Source organism: Orcinus orca, chromosome 14 (genome assembly GCF_937001465.1).
Source record: "Orcinus orca chromosome 14, mOrcOrc1.1, whole genome shotgun sequence".
In the NCBI taxonomy this organism is placed as follows: Eukaryota; Metazoa; Chordata; class Mammalia; order Artiodactyla; family Delphinidae; genus Orcinus; species Orcinus orca.
In genome coordinates, this window is record NC_064572.1 from 57,396,622 (window position 1) to 57,413,223 (window position 16,602).

A 16,602-nucleotide genomic window follows, 5' to 3' on the forward strand; every position below is an offset into this window, starting at 1 on the left:
CATCTGACTTTTTCTGAGAAATTCAAGGAAATTTGGCATAATCATAAATATTATGTTTAATCAACTACAAACAGCAGGCCTCTGTTTTAACAAACTTAAAAGTGAACAGAGTCCAGCTGAATAGGCCCAAGTAGGCCACATAATGTGAGGTTTAATTTAGTCACTTCATTTAAGATATTTCTGAGGGAAAGGTGGTCTAGGGAGGCAGTACAGGGTGTTAAACAAGGTGGGGTGGGTTCCCCAGGAAAGTAGCAAAACCTGAAGCGCTCCATGGCCTGTACAGTGGGTGCTGCCTCCTGGGGACTGGGAGAGGGGTCCTACGTCCCAGGGCCCAGCAGGAAGCAGACAGGCCAGGTTAGGCAGAGAGGGTGCTTGGTCCTCAGCAAGGACAAAGGAGTAATCGGACTAGCCTCTGTGAATAGAATCACTCTAAGCAATTCTCTTAAATGCATTCAATCTCTTAATATAATAGTGACAGACTTCTAGTTATTGGCACTTAACCACCTTTTGCTCAGCCATTTTTAATAATCAGATAGCAAACACATTTACTTGTTTATAAAATTTCAGTTTCACTTGGGATGAAAGGAGTTGGCAGTGCTGACTGCTGACCTCTGTTTGGAATTCTCTAGAATAAGGGGAAGACGGGGAACGCTGAAAAGGGATGGAGATGAATGGGCCAGAGGTTCCAGAATGGCCACGGGTCATGACCAACAGGCTGCCCCATGAACCTGTTTGGGTAGCTTTCAGTGGGACCAAAATGAACGAAAACAACTCCATGACGGCCTTTTAAAAGAAAGACAGGGACTTCCCTGGTGGCACAGTGGTTAAGAATCCGCCTGCTCAGGTGCCTTGTGACCACTTAGAGGGGTGGGATAGGGAGGGAGACGCAAGAGGGAGGAGATATGGGGATATACGTATATGTATAGCTGATTCACTTTGTTATAAAGCAGAAACTAACACACCATTGTAAAGCAATTATACTCCAATAAAGATGTTAAAAAAAAAAAAAAAGAATCCACCTGCTAATGCAGGAGACACAGGTTCGAGCCCTGGTCCAGGAAGATCCCACATGCTGCGGAGCAACTAAGCCTGTGCACCACAACTACTGAGCCTGCGCTCTAGAGCCCGTGAGCCACAACTACTGAGCCCACGCACTGCAACTACGGAGCCCACGCACCTAGAGCCCGTGCTCCGCGACAAGAGAAGCCACCACAATGAGAAGCCTGCGCACCACAACGAAGAGTAGCCCCCGCTCGCCACAACTGGAGAAAGCCCACATGCAGCAACGAAGACACAACACAGCCAAAAATATATAAAATTAAAAAAAAAAAAAGAACGGAGGCCTACTGTAGTCAGGAAGTTATTACCCTAAACTACCGCTAAGAAAGGCAATTAGCATATGCTTCAGTTAATGTCTCCTTCAAAAAAATCTTTAAAAATATAAGAAGAAGAAGAAAGCCATACAGCGGGAGCACCGATCACTATTCAAAGTATGATTTTAACACATCTAATCACGCAGATAACTGACAAACCTGGGGCAGGATTAAATCGATACGTACTCTGGGGGATGTCCTCTGCTCTGTAGATCTTCAGCAGGAAGGTCACCCATCGGAGGGCGATGCCAGCAGGGAGTAACAAGTTACTCTCCATGTCATCACTGTCATTACCACGATCTTGTATCTCAGGCTATTGGGGACACAAGATGACAAATTATAGACAGAGGAAAGCAGAACTTGAAGAAGCCAAATTGGTGCTTATAAAATAAAACCAATCAGAACTGTTTTCGTTAGGATTTCCTGTGTTTTGGGCTTAAGAGTTCAGCACCAATTCAACCTCAAAACTGCTCTACAAAATCAATGCTCATGTTTCTTTGATCAATACACCACAAGAAAATAATGTCCTTTTGTAATCTTCTGAGCACTAAATAGTAGAGAAAGACAGAAAGAGATATAGCTCCTGAAGTTCTTCTCATTTCTTTCTGGCCACTGGCTTGCTGCCCAATTTTCTAGAATAACAACTGTCCCCTTAGGTAGCGATGCCTGATTGTGCAAGGGAGCCATGCTCTGTAGATGCAGTGCTTCGGGGAAGTCTTAAAAACACACGTATCTTTACTGAATGAAAAACCCACTCAGACACCAGGAAGGAGCCTAAGTGAGCTGGAATAATAATTCTGTCATGAAGAAAAGAACAACTACTGGAAAATTGTAGGAACTGGAGGGTTGGAGTTACTGATTGAAAGCTGGGCTCCATTTCACAACTACTGGTGCCCACTGGCTTAACTCCTAGCCCTCTTTTTTAGTGAAAAAAATGTAGAGGGTAGAGAATTTGGGGCTCACGGGAGGCTCATCTCCGGTTCCCAGGACCAACATGCTGACTTTCATGTAGCCTTTAGCACCCGAGCTGGTATCTTCAGGGTCATTGAGGAGAAGCCATTTTCTCATGACAGCATGACCTAAAATAAAGAAGGCGTAAAAGGACAGGGATACTCTAAAGAGAAGCTGACAGGTCTGTGATTTCATCTGTGGTAAGATAAACAAGCATGTCCTCCAATGTGTCTTCATTATATGCCAAATACCCCAGCTGAGACTCTGTATTAATGTCCTCTGCTTTGCCCTAACTCCCCACCCATGTCCTGCCCTGGTGTGACTTAAACAAGACTCTAAGCTCTATTCACTGGTTTTATAAGTTGATTTTGAAAAGGTTAAAATACCCTCAACAAAAGAGATAAATTATCTATTCGTTACTATTTGGATGATTACCACTAAAAAAAAACAAAAGCCATCCGTGCTAAACTGCTACTACCATAATTCCCACTAAGTATCCTTTCCTCTTCTCAATCAAGAAAAACATTTTTTTTTTTTTTTTTTTTTTGCGGTATGCGGGCCTCTCACTGCTGTGGCCTCTCCCGTTGCGGAGCACAGGCTCCGGATGCGCAGGCTCAGCGGCCATGGCTCACGGGCCCAGCCGCTCCGCGGACATGTGGGATCTTCCCGGACCGGGGCACGAACCCGTGTCCCCTGCATCGGCAGGCGGACTCTCAACCACTGCGCCACCAGGGAAGCCCAGAAAAACATTTTTTTGATTCTCCTTGATCCCTCAAATTTTCTAGATTCTCAGAGTCTTCAAGTTCATGGGAGAACATTACTTACCAGGTTCATCATAAATGAATCCGACATCAATCTGGGGAAAAAATAATTTAAAGCAGTTCAAACAGATTGTAAAATCAGTTTTGTCACTTCTAGAAACCACTTAAAAATAAGGCTTTTGACTAGACAAACTTCTCTGAGATCCAACATTTCCATCTTACCCTCTCTGTATACCCAATGCCTGGCCTGATGTGTGACACACAGAAGGCTCTCAATCCATCATTTTGAATGAATGAGCTAGTCTTACAGCTGGAAGAGACATGGTGGCCAATGTGTCCTGGTTTGCTTGAGACTCTTCCAGTAGCACAGAAAGTCTCACATTCTGCGGAACCTCTCAGTCTCAGGCAAACCTGGACTTTGGTCACCCTATGGGAAGTCACCTATCCAGTATTCCTCCTCCTTTTTCTCCAACTGATTAATGCTAATACTAATATACCCACTGATTGGGCACTTCAGTATGCCAAGTGCTGTGCTAGGTGCTTTATATATCCTATCTCTCATAGTCTTCACAATGATCCCATTTTACAGATGAAGAAACTAAGGATCACAGAGGTTGACATGTGGCTAGTTGGTGGCAGACAGTGTATGAACACAGTCTGCCAGACCCAGATCATCTTCTAGGACTTCTAATGACTGGGAGCTCCTTCCTTCAAGAAGCAGCCCAGGGCTCCCCTGGTGGCGCAGTGGTTAAGAATCCGCCTGCCAGTGCAGAGGACACAGGTTCAAGCCCTGGGCCAGGAAGATCCTACATGCTGCGGAGCAACTAAGCTTGTGCGCCACAACTACTGAGCCCATGCACTTAGAGCCTGTCCTCTGCAACAAGAGAAGCCACCGCAATAAGACCGTGTACCGCAATGAAGAGTAGCCCCTGCTTGCCACAACTAGAGGAAGGCTGCACACAGCAACGAAGACCCAATGCAGCCAAAAATAAATAAATAAAATAAATTAAAATAAATTAAAAAAAAAAAGAAGCAGCCCATTCCACGTAGAATTGCTGAGAAGGCACCAACCAAGTCTTTGTCATTAACTGCAATGTGAGTTACTTGGAAAAGCATCTTGATTCTCCTCCCTGGTTTGGCTTGCCTTTCATACTCCAGGTTTACAGTAACTGGCTTTGTAGATAGAGCTCTGGGCCACTGGCAACTGGAGCTGGGTAATGGGCTTCTTGCCACAGTCAAGCACCCTTCCCTTTGTAGCAGTTCACTGGCTTCCATCCACAGCAGGAACTCTGTGAAGGGTCCTGGTGTGCCAGTTTCTGGGCATCTTGCTTTAGGACACTGGTAAGTGCTGTACTTTGGAAGTTGACTAGACCCAGGTCAGAGGACACTCAACTAGCTTCTAGCGCCCAAGGCATTCATGTCCAGCCTTCAACAACAATCATAGCATCAATGCCTTACACAAAACCTTAAGATGTCACCAAGATGGGCATCCTGAGACCTGGCCGGGAATCAGATTCCTCATTATGAAAGTGCCCATCTTTGATGTAAGTTGAATGAAACAGACAGTTGACACCCACCTTAAATTCCCCCATCAGACAATCTGCCCGCAGAGAATGGGAATTATAAACCTGGAAGAAAGGAGAGCAGTGGAAAGATTATCGGCTTCATCCGGCAGTTAGTGAGCGCTACCCTCCTACTCTGTGGACCCCTTACCCGAATGCTGATGACCTCATCCATCAATTCAGAAGGAGTCAGGTGGACATTGTAGAAAAATAACTGTCGAAACGAGAGAAAAATGTTTGAATGTCAGCAGGGGTAGTCTAAGGTTTAGTGGGATCTGATGCTACAATTTGGGGGGAGACCTTCCTAAAAAACTACAAGACACAACCCCAAATTAGGTGTGACCACGTGAACCCACTGAAGGACCTTGGAAAAGGCCCTCAGGTTAAGTGTCATGAGCTTCACCTTAAACTCTGCAGGTCAGAAAAAGGAAAAAAAGTTAAGTAACAACTGTAGTGTTTTTTTAACTAAATAAAATTGTTCATTTGGGACCAGATATCTACTAGGTAACTAAAGATCTAAGGCAGGGACTTCCTGGTGGCGCAGTGGTTAAGAATCTGCCTGCCAATGTAGGGGACACGGGTTTGAGCCCTGGTCCAGGAAGATCCCACATGCCATGGAGCAGCTAAGCCCGAGGGCCACAACTACTGAGCCTGTGCTGTAGCACAGCCCACGAGCCACAACTACTGTAGCTAAGCCCACGAGCCACAACTACTGAGCCTGCGTGCCACAACTATTGAAGCCCACGTGCCTAGAGTCCGTGTCCCGCAAGCCCATGCCCCACAACAAGAGAAGCCACCGCAATGAAAAGTAGCCCCCGCTCGCTGCAACTAGAGAAAGGCTGAGCAGCAACAAAGACCCAACGCAGCCAAAATATTAATTAATTAATTAATTAAGGAAAAAAAAGATCTAAGGTTATTTCATGTGCTTAAGGCTTGCATGTCTGGAAAGTTGAGGTTAATTCTCTTCCATTTTTAGCGCTATTGTTTCTATCCAGTGACTCTAATTTTGTTCTTTCTAACAAAACACCTTTAAAGCCAACTCTGCCCATTAGATAATGTTAGGGCCTCAGTAGAGTCGGTAGAGACCACATTTTAACTCATTGTTACAGTTGAGTTTAAGGTTGATTCCTGGGAAATGAAAATTGGGTATAAAAAAGTTGTACCATAAAGCCAAAGTTTATGTGCCAATAAACTTTCGTCCTAAGAGAGAAAGACTGAGCATTTACTTAAACTGAGACTTGTTTCTACTACTTTTTACTCAGAAATATTTCAAATTCACAGAAAAAAATGAAAATTGTAAATAAACACCATCTTTCACCTATGTTCACCAATTGTCATCGTTTTGGGACACTAGCTTTTGGCTTTGTCACTTTTTTTTTATTAACTGAACTATCTGGAAGGAGGTTCTAGATAACATAACACTTCACTCCTTAAAAATACATTTGCATGCATCTCCTAAGAGCAAGGATATCTTTTCATAAAACCATAATATAATTATCACACCCAAGAAATTTAACATGTTACATGGCCAATTTTCAAATTTCTACAATTTTCCTGAAAAAAGTTCTTTTTAGCTTTTTTAAAATCTAGAATAAAATAAATAAGTAAATAAATAAATCTAGGATTACACTCAAGGGTCTTACATTGTATGTGGTTGTTGTATCTTTTTAGTTTCCTTTTATCTAGAACAATACTCCTGGCTTATTTTTGTTGTTTATTTCTATCAAGACCAGTTGCTTTGCAGAATATCTCACAATCTGGATTTCTGTCAATTTTTCCTCATTGTTAGATTCAAGTTGACCATTGGACAAGAAATGACACAGATGACGCTGATTACTTACATTATATCACATCAGGACACACATGTCCATTTGTCCCATTATTGGTGATACCAAGTTTAATCACTTGGTTAAGAATATGTGTGTAAAAAAATAAAAAAATTTAAAAAAAGAATAAAAAAAAAAGAATATGTGTGTAAACTAGGGATTTTTTAGTAAAATCCTTTCATTGATTTATGAATTGGTCTGAGAATCAGTTATTTGATTCTTCCCTTTTACCAAGAGATCTACTCTCAAAAGAATTCATTAACATGGAAAATTCTGAGCTGGAGATTCCTGCAGAATGAGGTTGAGTAAATATTTGTCCTGCATTATAAACACTTGGATGGGCCCTACGCTCTAGGCATCAAGTCGTCCCATATCTCATCCTTCCTGCAATCTTGTCTTGTCCTCCAACGTGACTCTCTCCCAGCCTTCCCCGAAGTCCACTTCCAGTGCCCCATCTCCATATGCACCCACCTCTGTGTTAGCTTTGACACTACCAGCTGCCTGCTGTTGCCTGCAATTCATCTAAGAAGTTAGAGGTGAGAATAAGACGGGGCCTTTGAAAAGCTGGGGTCCAGGTTGAACAAAGAGAAAGAAACAGGAGCACCACATGGAAGAAACCGGTTCCTTTTGTGAATAGAGGTCAGAAAAAAACCAACACCAGAGCCAGGGCTGGGATTACAAGCTGTAGGGAACTAAGAGGACCTGTGGTACCAAGGGCCTGGCCTCAGAGACCAGAGCATGAGACCCAAGGAACCTCAGAAATGCATCTCCTCAGCAGAGTAAGGCTGGACTCCGAAAAATTCCCCAAACTTATCATTTCTCTTCAGAGTCCTAAACGTGGAGTTTTGTGGCATTGAAGACAACTGTCAAGGTATTCAGTATTTTTGAGGAGTGTTGCAGAAGAGGTCAACAGAATAGGCTACAACCTCAGTATGGAGGAAAAAACCCTTTTTGCTCATAATTGCTTTTTTTAACCTATATTATTTTTATAGTCAAGTAGGTTTTGACACCTTTGAAAATCGGGTTACTTAGTTACATGGAGTCACCCCTCAGAGACATCTGCTAATTAAAAAGAGCAAAGGCAGGTGTAAGTGCTTTGTGTGCTCCATCGTAAGGGTTGCGAGGACCCATTAGAAAGGTCTCCCTCCAGAAGTTGTTGCAAAACCAGCGGAAAGACACTGGCAGCTCTGAGAACCAGCGACAAAGCAGGCCACTTGATTTCAAGACCCAGTGGTTCTTAGAGCAGAACGTTTAACACCGGAACTTTGTACTGTGCGTGCACAGGTGTTCCCCTCCCACAGGGAACTGGGGGGAGGTGGGTGGAAGCCGGGAAGGTGCATATAAATAAAACAGACTCACAGAGCAGGACATGCATTCACCTGTTTACCTCATCAAAAAACGGATTGTTCCCTCTCTTGATTCTTGTTCGGTGGGTCTGGCCACAGATGTGGACTTTGACCACAGGCTTGATGTTGTTGCCACTTAACTGCCGGCCCTCGATCACCCGGACACGGATCTACAAGCACAGGAGAGGAGTCGTCACTGAGCCTTTCCCAGCACGGCATGTAAGAGAATCCTCAGGTGTGGCCTCAGCTCGTTCACCTGTCAGGACCGCTGAAACCAGGCCGGCGCAGCCTTGCAATGTCCTGTGCTTGCAGACTGGGGGCAGCCGCCTGCGCTCATTCTCATGATGGGAACTGGGGTTTGGGTTGCAAAAACCAAGATCAGTAGTGGGGTTGCAATAGTCCAGAGCTGGCCCAGGAAAGCACAGGACACGACGGAGGCTGCTGCTCAGACCCCAGCCTCCTACTTGGTCTTCCTGAGCCCTGAGAGGTACCAACTCAATCCATGGCTGTCTCCCAAGGAAGTCGCCAGAGCTGTGAAAACACAGTACCTGTGACTCTATTCTTTGATTAGCTCTTTCCTACCACCGAAGGGGAGTTTATTTCTCTGAAGAGCCTCATGTGGATCGACTACATCTACTGCTGCTTGCAGAAGAAAGATGGGGAGCTCTTCTTATTGGGTTTGTGCCCTGACATCTCTTTGTATTAGTTGAGCCACTGCCCACAGGCAGAAGCTCTTCCGGCAACACCACAATTGCCAGAAGCTGGACAACAGTGTTGGTACAACGGGAATACGGCCCCTCGGGCTGTTCCTACCTGGAAGTCTTGTGGCTTGTTGGACAGCATCCACCGGCTGTTCTTCCCTTTCGTGAGCCTCCGGGCAAGGTGAGCTTCCGACACCATCCGTCCCGGCCCCCTGGGCCCTGAGCCCCTGACCGTACTGTCCAACCCGTCCTCATCACCGCCACCCTCCTCTTCTTCTCCTAAAACACCAAAAAGGGATCAGTCAGAGATGGCCCTCACCCTGCATGCATCTGAACACTCTGGTTTCCTGGATCCAAGAGGGTTTTCCGTGTTCCTGAGGCAGCAGGTGAAGGAGACGCCTCTTGGTGACGCTGACTTGGGATGAGTTGTGACTCAGATACTGCTTCTTTAGGAAAATGTGTCCACGTGCATCAGAGCACTCATTCAGGCTGTCTTCAAGGTGACGGGGGGAACGTCAGAGGCCATGGGGAGAGCGAGGAGATGGTGCGCATGGACCCAGCCAGGAATCACTCAGTTCTAACCTGGGAACCCTGCCTGAGGTCAGGGGCCTTCCTGCAGTAGGACGGCAAGGTGGGGGAAATGCCGGGGAACATTGAAGCCTTGCAGGGGATACTTCAACTCCACCCTTCCCGCTACAGATCTTTCCTCTAGATCTTTACTCATGAGGTTTTGTACGGTCTCCTTTCTGCCTGAGCCTCCTGATTCGCAAATGCCCTCTCCAACCTCATGGCAGATGAGAAACTCACCCCCAGGTTCTTGCCATGGAGACCAAGCTGGTCATCACGCACTCCCTTCACCATCCTGGTCTGTCACTTCCATACACATCTGTCCCCTAGCTTCTCTTCACACTCAGGGGGAAAATGTGTTTCAAGTGAACCCCCTCCCCATGCCTGAGATCCCACTCCCTGCTGATTCTTTGGGGACCCCTTAAATGTCCCCCCTTTCAAGTACCTCCAGTGGCTCCTTCCCCATAGGGACCACCCCTCTGCCTTCAGATATACACAGATCTTTCTCTCCTAAAATAACAAAAATCAACTCTACCTTCTATATCTCCCCTTTTTATTATTCACAAACTCTTTAAAACTCAATGACAAACTTCAGGGTTTTTTTCTTAATAGACAAAAAGTTTGAACTCCTGGTAATCTGTACAATATAATTTAAGAGAGACTAGAAGACCAACAACTACCTTGTCTAAAAAATACCAGCATTTGCACTCCCTACCTTTGGATCTTGAATCTCCTCCTTTACAACACAAAATCACGTAGGAGACAATTTCAATATGGAGTCATCGGCCAGTCACTCACATCACAGTATGAATTAGTTCCATCAAATCGCCGTGTAGCACGGCTCTTAAAGCTTGGGCTTTGGAGTCATGCTGTTGGGGTTGGAATCCCAGTTTTGAGTTATGTGAGTCTGAGTAAGTCTCTTAATTTGTTTCAGTTTCCTCATTTGTAAAAAGGGGTAAATAATAGTATTTACCACTAGATTATTGTAAAAATAAAATTAATCTATATGCAAGGCCTTTAATACCGTGCCTGGCACAAAGCACAACCCAGCAAATTAATCTTTTCTTCCTTTTTCTTTTTTTTTAGTTTTGTTGAGAAGTCAGGAAGTTTCACTTCCTAGCGAGCAGTTAAGGGGAGGGGGTGGGGGGCAGCGAGTGAGCAGCACAGGGGACAGGGCCTAGAGTAAGAAAGGGCGACCACAAGGAAGTAAAAGGTCCCCCCAGTGTACTGCCTCAGAGTTTAGTCCAGGAGGAAACTTCCCCCTCACCACCCCTCCATTCATTCTCGTCCCATCTAAGCCCGGCACTTGTTCTGCAAAAGGCAACCGTGAACCTCTTCTTGCCAAGCTCAGGGCCCTTTTCTGAATCCTCATGCTTCACCTTCCACGGCATTGGACACTAGGGTCCACGCATACTTCTCTGAACTGTGCAGCTCTCCTGCTGGCGCTCTGACTAAATACTTTCAGGGTGTTTCGAGGCCCCCCTCTTTGTCTCCAATTCATCAAGTGTGCGTCCCGCTCTGTTCCTCAGCCCTCTGGTTCTTTTGACCCAACATTCTCTGGAGCCACACTTCAGTCTTTCAAGGAGTCACAGACCCGCAGAATTTAGACTAGAAGGGACCTTAAAGATCCTCATCTAACCTGCCCCTCACCCCATTTTATAGGTAGAAAAACTGAGGTCCAGAAAGCTGAAGCAACTTGTTAGGTTATTAGGAGCTGAGCTAAAACCAAGACCACATCCTTGCCCTCCCTCACTGGTTTAAGACTGGATCTAGAACCAGGCTGCAGGTGAAGGTGATGCTGTGCTCCTAGTTCCTCAACATCTTTGTCACGACACCAGGAAACCCCACAGAAGCCACAAGCGGAGAATAGCTACCTCTGTGTGATAACCTGGGCCTCCTCTTTCCTATTCTTTAAGAGGCTTCAAAAGAAGGGTTTGCCTGGGGCCCGGATCCAAGCTCTCAGAATGTCCTTCCTCTTCTCTACCAGGCAGCTTCCTCACCTCCCTCAAGTTCCAGATGAAATACTGTCTTGGTCTGTCCCCACCACCCCCACCGGATAGAGTGAGTCCCGCCTCTCGTGTCTACCACACATTGTTCTGTCCAGTCCTCACCAGTCTTGTACCTGTTATTAACCTGTGCGCCTCCCCACTACCATCCACTCTTCAGAAGCTGGGGGCTTGCCCTTTTCTTCTTTGTACCTGCCCTGTGCCTGACACGCACCCTTCTAGTACATAGCAGGGGCTTGATGAATGTGGATTGAGGAAACAGACGAACGAGGACATCCTGACCCCTGCCTGAGCCTTCTAGAGTTCTCCAGCAGTTTGGCAAAGCTCCCGCAAGGCTCGCGGGAGAGGGCGCCCAGATGCCGGGGGGGGGGGTGGGGGCACTCTTCCCAACCCTGGCACCAGCCTCAGGGAAGCACGGACAGTCAGGTTCCCCTGTGAAAACCTGTTCCAGACTGGGCAATGGCTGGGCCACATGACTTTAAGGCTCCTCCAACAACTAACATGAACTTTCTTGGACCACCTTGGGCCCAAGTGAGATTTCCTCCCTGCTGTGGACTGTTCCACGTGGGGTTGGTGGTTGTTTATGGCAAAAGAAGGGGTAAATCGTAGCCCTTTGTGGTGCTGGACTCTGAACAAATCCTCTTTAAGCTCTTGATGGATGTTCCAGAAACAGACTGCAGGTAACAAAGAGCCAATTTCTTCTGGAAACCTTCTACTGTCAGACTTTAGGCTGACGGGATGGATCAGAGGGAAACCACACCAAGTCCTGTCTACCACCTGCATCTCTACGTAGCAGCAAAAGGCTGTCTGAGCAGGAAATCGCCCCTTTATGTGGCAGGAAGCCGCACAGAATTAAACAATGCTAACACCCTAAGTGTTCCACAAAGAATGACCAGGGCCCTTAGGGCACTGCCGAACACACCCTTCTGCACAAGTTGTGAAATTACCCAGCATTAGCCACTGAACTGGCGTGCCCCGCCCCATATTGAGACCCAGGCATGCCCTGGAACACAGCCAAGAGGATCTACAAAGTATGAGTGTTTCATGACCACAAAAGGCAACAGTAAGTTAGGAACTGCTGACTGAATAGGAAGTTGCTGGTTGTATTTGCTTCCTAGGGCTGTTGTAACAAAGTAGCACAAACTGGGTGACTTAAAACAACCAAAATTTGGGCTTCCCTGGTGGTGCAGTGGTTGAGAGTCTGCCTGCCGATGCAGGGGACGCAGGTTCGAACTCCAGTCCGGGAGGATCCCACATGCCTCGGAGCGGCTGGGCCCGTGAGCCGTGGCCGCTGAGCCTGCGCGTCCGGAGCCTGTGCTCCGCAACAGGAGAGGCCACAGCAGTGAGAGGCCCGTGTACCACCAAAAAAAAAAAAAAAAAAAAAAAAAAATTTCTTCTCTGACATTTCCAAAACCCAGAATTCCAAAATCAAGATGTTGGCAGGGCCATGCTCCCTTAGAAGACTCTAGAGAAAAAGACTCCCTTGCCTCTTAGTAGCTGGTGGCTCCTGGCAATCCTCGGTGTGCCTTGGCTCATGGCTGCATCACTCTAACCTCTGTCTCTGTTGTCACATGGCCTTCTCCCCTGTGTGTCTGTGGGTTCTCACCTATTCTCATAAGGACACCGGTCATTGGGTTTAGGGCCTGCCCTAATCCAGTATGACCTCATTTAACAGATTACATCTGCAAAGACCCTATTCTCAAAAAAGTTCACATTCCGAGTTTCTGTGTAGACAGGACTCCAGTGGCCATCTTTTGTATCTTTCCAGTTTGTTCTTTCTATGACTCCAGTCCACAGTGTGCAGTCACACAGGCTGCCCCAATCTATGGACCACATCACATCCCCTGCCCCCCACTTCATGTCCTTTTCTCCTAACCTGTTAGATTCTGGGATCTAACACTGCAATCGCTCCTCTAAGTGCCCCTCAATCCCTCCCTTCCCCTCACTTCATCGTACTCACCTGGTTCATTTGACTCTCCACTTACTACACTCATTCGCAAAGGTAACACCTTGAACACACACCTTACTGACTAGTGTCACTTTAATTTCATGATCTCAAACCTTCAGTGGACCCACAGGATTGCCCAGCTATCCTACCATGTTTCCAAAGTACCTATGTCCAAGTTCTCCTAAATCCTGGTTTGAAATGGCCATTGATTAGCCAACAAGGTCAAATCCCTTCACCTTTCTGAACTCCCACCTGTTTTGCACCTTGAAAGCTTCCAACATTCTCTCTATCCTTCTCACCATCAGCTAACGACCTTCCTTCTTATTTCACAGAGAAAATAGGCAATCAGGGTGGCCAGGACTACCCTAGCCAGCAGGCTTCTCTATCCAAACACTTCCCAAGTCTCTCATCTTTTCCACCTAAGCACTAACTGGGCCACGATCCCACCTAATCCTCTTCCATGGAGACCCCTTTCTTTATGAATATTTTTGCTTTTTTTTGGTCAATATTTACTATTTCCCCACAGCAACCCTGTTTTTCCAGAGTCCTAGAATGCCAGTCTCTGCCTGTGATATTAATTTTGCTTCTCATGACGAGGTCTTGTTAAATGGTCGTACTGGTTAAGGCAGAATTTAATTACCTTGGGCCAAAGGTCATTGCAAAGTCAGGAGAAGGCTGGTATGGTATCATCAGTGGAAGTTAAAAAGTACAAAGCAGAACACGAGAGAGTAAGTTTCTAAGCATGAAGACATTTTGGAGATAATATGCTGATTTAGCTGGAATGTTGAATAATAACTTTGCTGGGTTTCTAACATGCTAAAAGTTATATAAATAAGTATCTGCATTCAACCATAAGCAATTCATGACCTTTCACTCTGATTTTTGGGTAAATGGCACTATATGGGCCCTGAGAATCTTCTGGAACAGTTCCAATACAATGACCAAAGCAAAGGTACCGTAAAAGTGCCTGTAACCGAACAGTGATGCAAACACAGGCTGGCAGGGAAATTCTGGCAGCATCTACCTTTGACTGATGGAGGCTGTGAGCCAAGCTAGGAAATGCTGCCCAAAGAGCTCTGCCTGGATCAGGACGAGATAATGTTAACCAGGTAAAATGCTCAACTCCATGGCTTCTCAAAGTGAGCTCCATAATCAGCCTTCATCAGACTCTCCTGGAAGCTCCTGTTAACCATACAGATTGGGGGGTTCCCCTTCAGATCAGCTAAATTAGACCCTCTGGAGATAGGTGCTGGAAATCTGCACATTTAAAGATTTCCCCTGATGATTTTACTATGTTTCTAAAATTTAAGAACCATTTGTTTATTATCATCACTTCGACTTTCCTAAATATCCTGCAGGGGGGAAAAAATGGCCTAATACAATCAGTTTGCTGGACAAAGCCAATTAGAGACCTAATCGTGGAAACAGTGCCTGCAATGATGTTCTAACACACTGATCACGTCCCAGGGCAGCTCTGAACAAGACCGTGCCTTGTTCAGAAAACTTCCCATGGATCCTCAAGGTCTGTTCATCAAGGACAAATGTCTCAGTCTGGCACTCCCGGCCCTCAGGAACATGCTTCCCTTTTATTACTCCTCTGAATGAATCAGTCACTTTGGCCTATACACTAGTGTTCACCAAAATGCGCCTCTTGAACAAAAATTTAAACCGTATCTATTGCTCATCCATCATTCACTCAATCAACCATGCATTTATTGGACATTGTGGTTTTCCAAGTGCCGTACTAGGCGGTAAGGATACACAGCTGAAATACACAGCTGAAAAAGCACTTTCTCTAAGAAATTGTTTCCCACATAATAAATTAGCTTAGTCTTCCCTTGAGGAATTTATTAGATTCAGCTCTGACCTATAGTTATTCATGTTTATATCTCACCTTTCTACTGAAACACAAGCTCCTGGTGGCAAACAATACCTTTCTCACCCCTGTATGCTCTACAGACAGGTATCAGTAAATGTTTTCTGAACTAGATTGAATTTAACTTCAAGCAAAGTGACTCTGGTGTTCATGGAATGAAATGAATTTGAAGTGGCCAACTCTGGCTATGAATGTTTTTCGTTTTTTTTCTTTCTTTTTTTTTTGCACTTCTAGCATTGAACAATGCATACTTTTAACAGATTGTTCTTCAAAAATAGATGTGAGATTTTAAAAGTAGTTTATTCTGGTCATGGGGATGTAGGCTCCAGTCAAGTTAAATGACATCTGGCAAATCAAGTTGGCAAAGTAACAGGTTTTCAGAAGGTCAAGCCAGTGGCCTGAGTCAGCCCACCCCTCTGTCATGGGGAAAGTCTCAGAGGCAGGCAATGAAAAGCAGACCTTCTGACACCACACACTTTCAGTTAAGCCACCTATGCCCCAGGCTCTTCAACCTTTGTCATTTCAAAATAAGAGCTTCAGGAAAGCATTCCTTAAAGGGGAACCCCTTAAATACAAACCAAAGACCTGATCCATGAAAGCAATCATTGATAAGCTGGCCTTCATTAAAATTAAAAACTTCTGCTCTGTGAAAAACAATATCAAGAGAATTAGAAAACGAGCCAAGAAGTGGAGGAAACATTTGCAAAAGACACATGTGATAAAGGACTGTTATCCAAAATATACAAACAACTCTTAATCTTAAAACTCTACAATAGGGACTTCCCTGGTGGTGCAGTGGTTAAGAATCCACCTTCCAATGCAGGGGATACAGGTTCGAGCCCTGGTCTGGGAAGATCCCACATGCCGCAGAGCAACTAAGCCCATGTGCCACAACTACCGAGCCTGCACTCTAGAGCCCATGAGCCACAACTACTGAGCCTGCGTACCACAACTACTGAAGCCCATGCGCCTAGAGCCCGTGCTCCGCAACAAGAGAAGCCACCGCAAATGAGAAGCCTGCGCACCGCAATGAAGAGTAGCCCCCGCTTGCCACAACTAGATAAAGCCCGCACGCAGCATCAAAGACCCAACGCAGCCAAAAAATAAGTTAATTAAAAAAAAATCAACAATAAGAAAACAAACAACCTGTAAAAAATGGGCCAAAGACCTTAACAGAAACCTCACCAAAGATATGCAGTTAGCAAATAAGCATAGGAAAAGATGTTCCACATCATATGTCATCATGAAAATGCAAATGAAAACAATGAGATACCACTACACAGCTATTAGAACGGTCAACACCAAATGTTGGTGCAACAGGAACTCTCATCCATGGCTGGTGGGAACGTAAACTGGTACAGCCACTTCAGAAGGCAGTTTGGTGGTTTCTTACAAACTACACATACTCTTACCCTATCACCCAGCAATCATGCTCCTTAGCATTTATCCAAAGGAGTTGAAAACTTAGGTCCATACAAAAACCTGCACATGGATAACCTGCACACGGAAACTTATAGCAGCTTTACTCATAATTGCCAAACTTGGAAGCAACCAAGATATCCTTCAGTAGGTGAATGGATAACTAAACTGCGGTACATCCAGACAATGGAGTATTATACAGCACTGAAAAAGAGCTATCAAGTCATGAAAAGACATGGAGGAACCTTAAATGCACATTACTAAGT

General features: G+C 45.4%; 1 protein-coding gene across 6 annotated transcripts in view; it reads right to left on the reverse strand.

Moving 5' to 3' along the window:
- MYOF (myoferlin) overlaps positions 1 to 16,602 on the reverse strand; it is a 155,567-nt gene that overhangs the window by 92,472 nt on the left and 46,493 nt on the right. For 5 of the 6 annotated variants that reach the window (XM_004279410.3, XM_049696672.1, XM_004279409.4 and 2 more), the window contains exons 6-12: positions 8,633 to 8,799; positions 7,861 to 7,989; positions 4,799 to 4,861; positions 4,663 to 4,713; positions 3,150 to 3,180; positions 2,337 to 2,452; positions 1,560 to 1,686 (exon numbers count right to left, since the gene is read on the reverse strand). In XM_004279410.3, coding sequence (XP_004279458.2) covers positions 1,560 to 1,686; positions 2,337 to 2,452; positions 3,150 to 3,180; positions 4,663 to 4,713; positions 4,799 to 4,861; positions 7,861 to 7,989; positions 8,633 to 8,799 — 684 coding nt within the window. The remainder of the gene's footprint in view (positions 1 to 1,559; positions 1,687 to 2,336; positions 2,453 to 3,149; positions 3,181 to 4,662; positions 4,714 to 4,798; positions 4,862 to 7,860; positions 7,990 to 8,632; positions 8,800 to 16,602) is intronic. The other variant, XM_049696671.1, reaches the window with a different exon arrangement.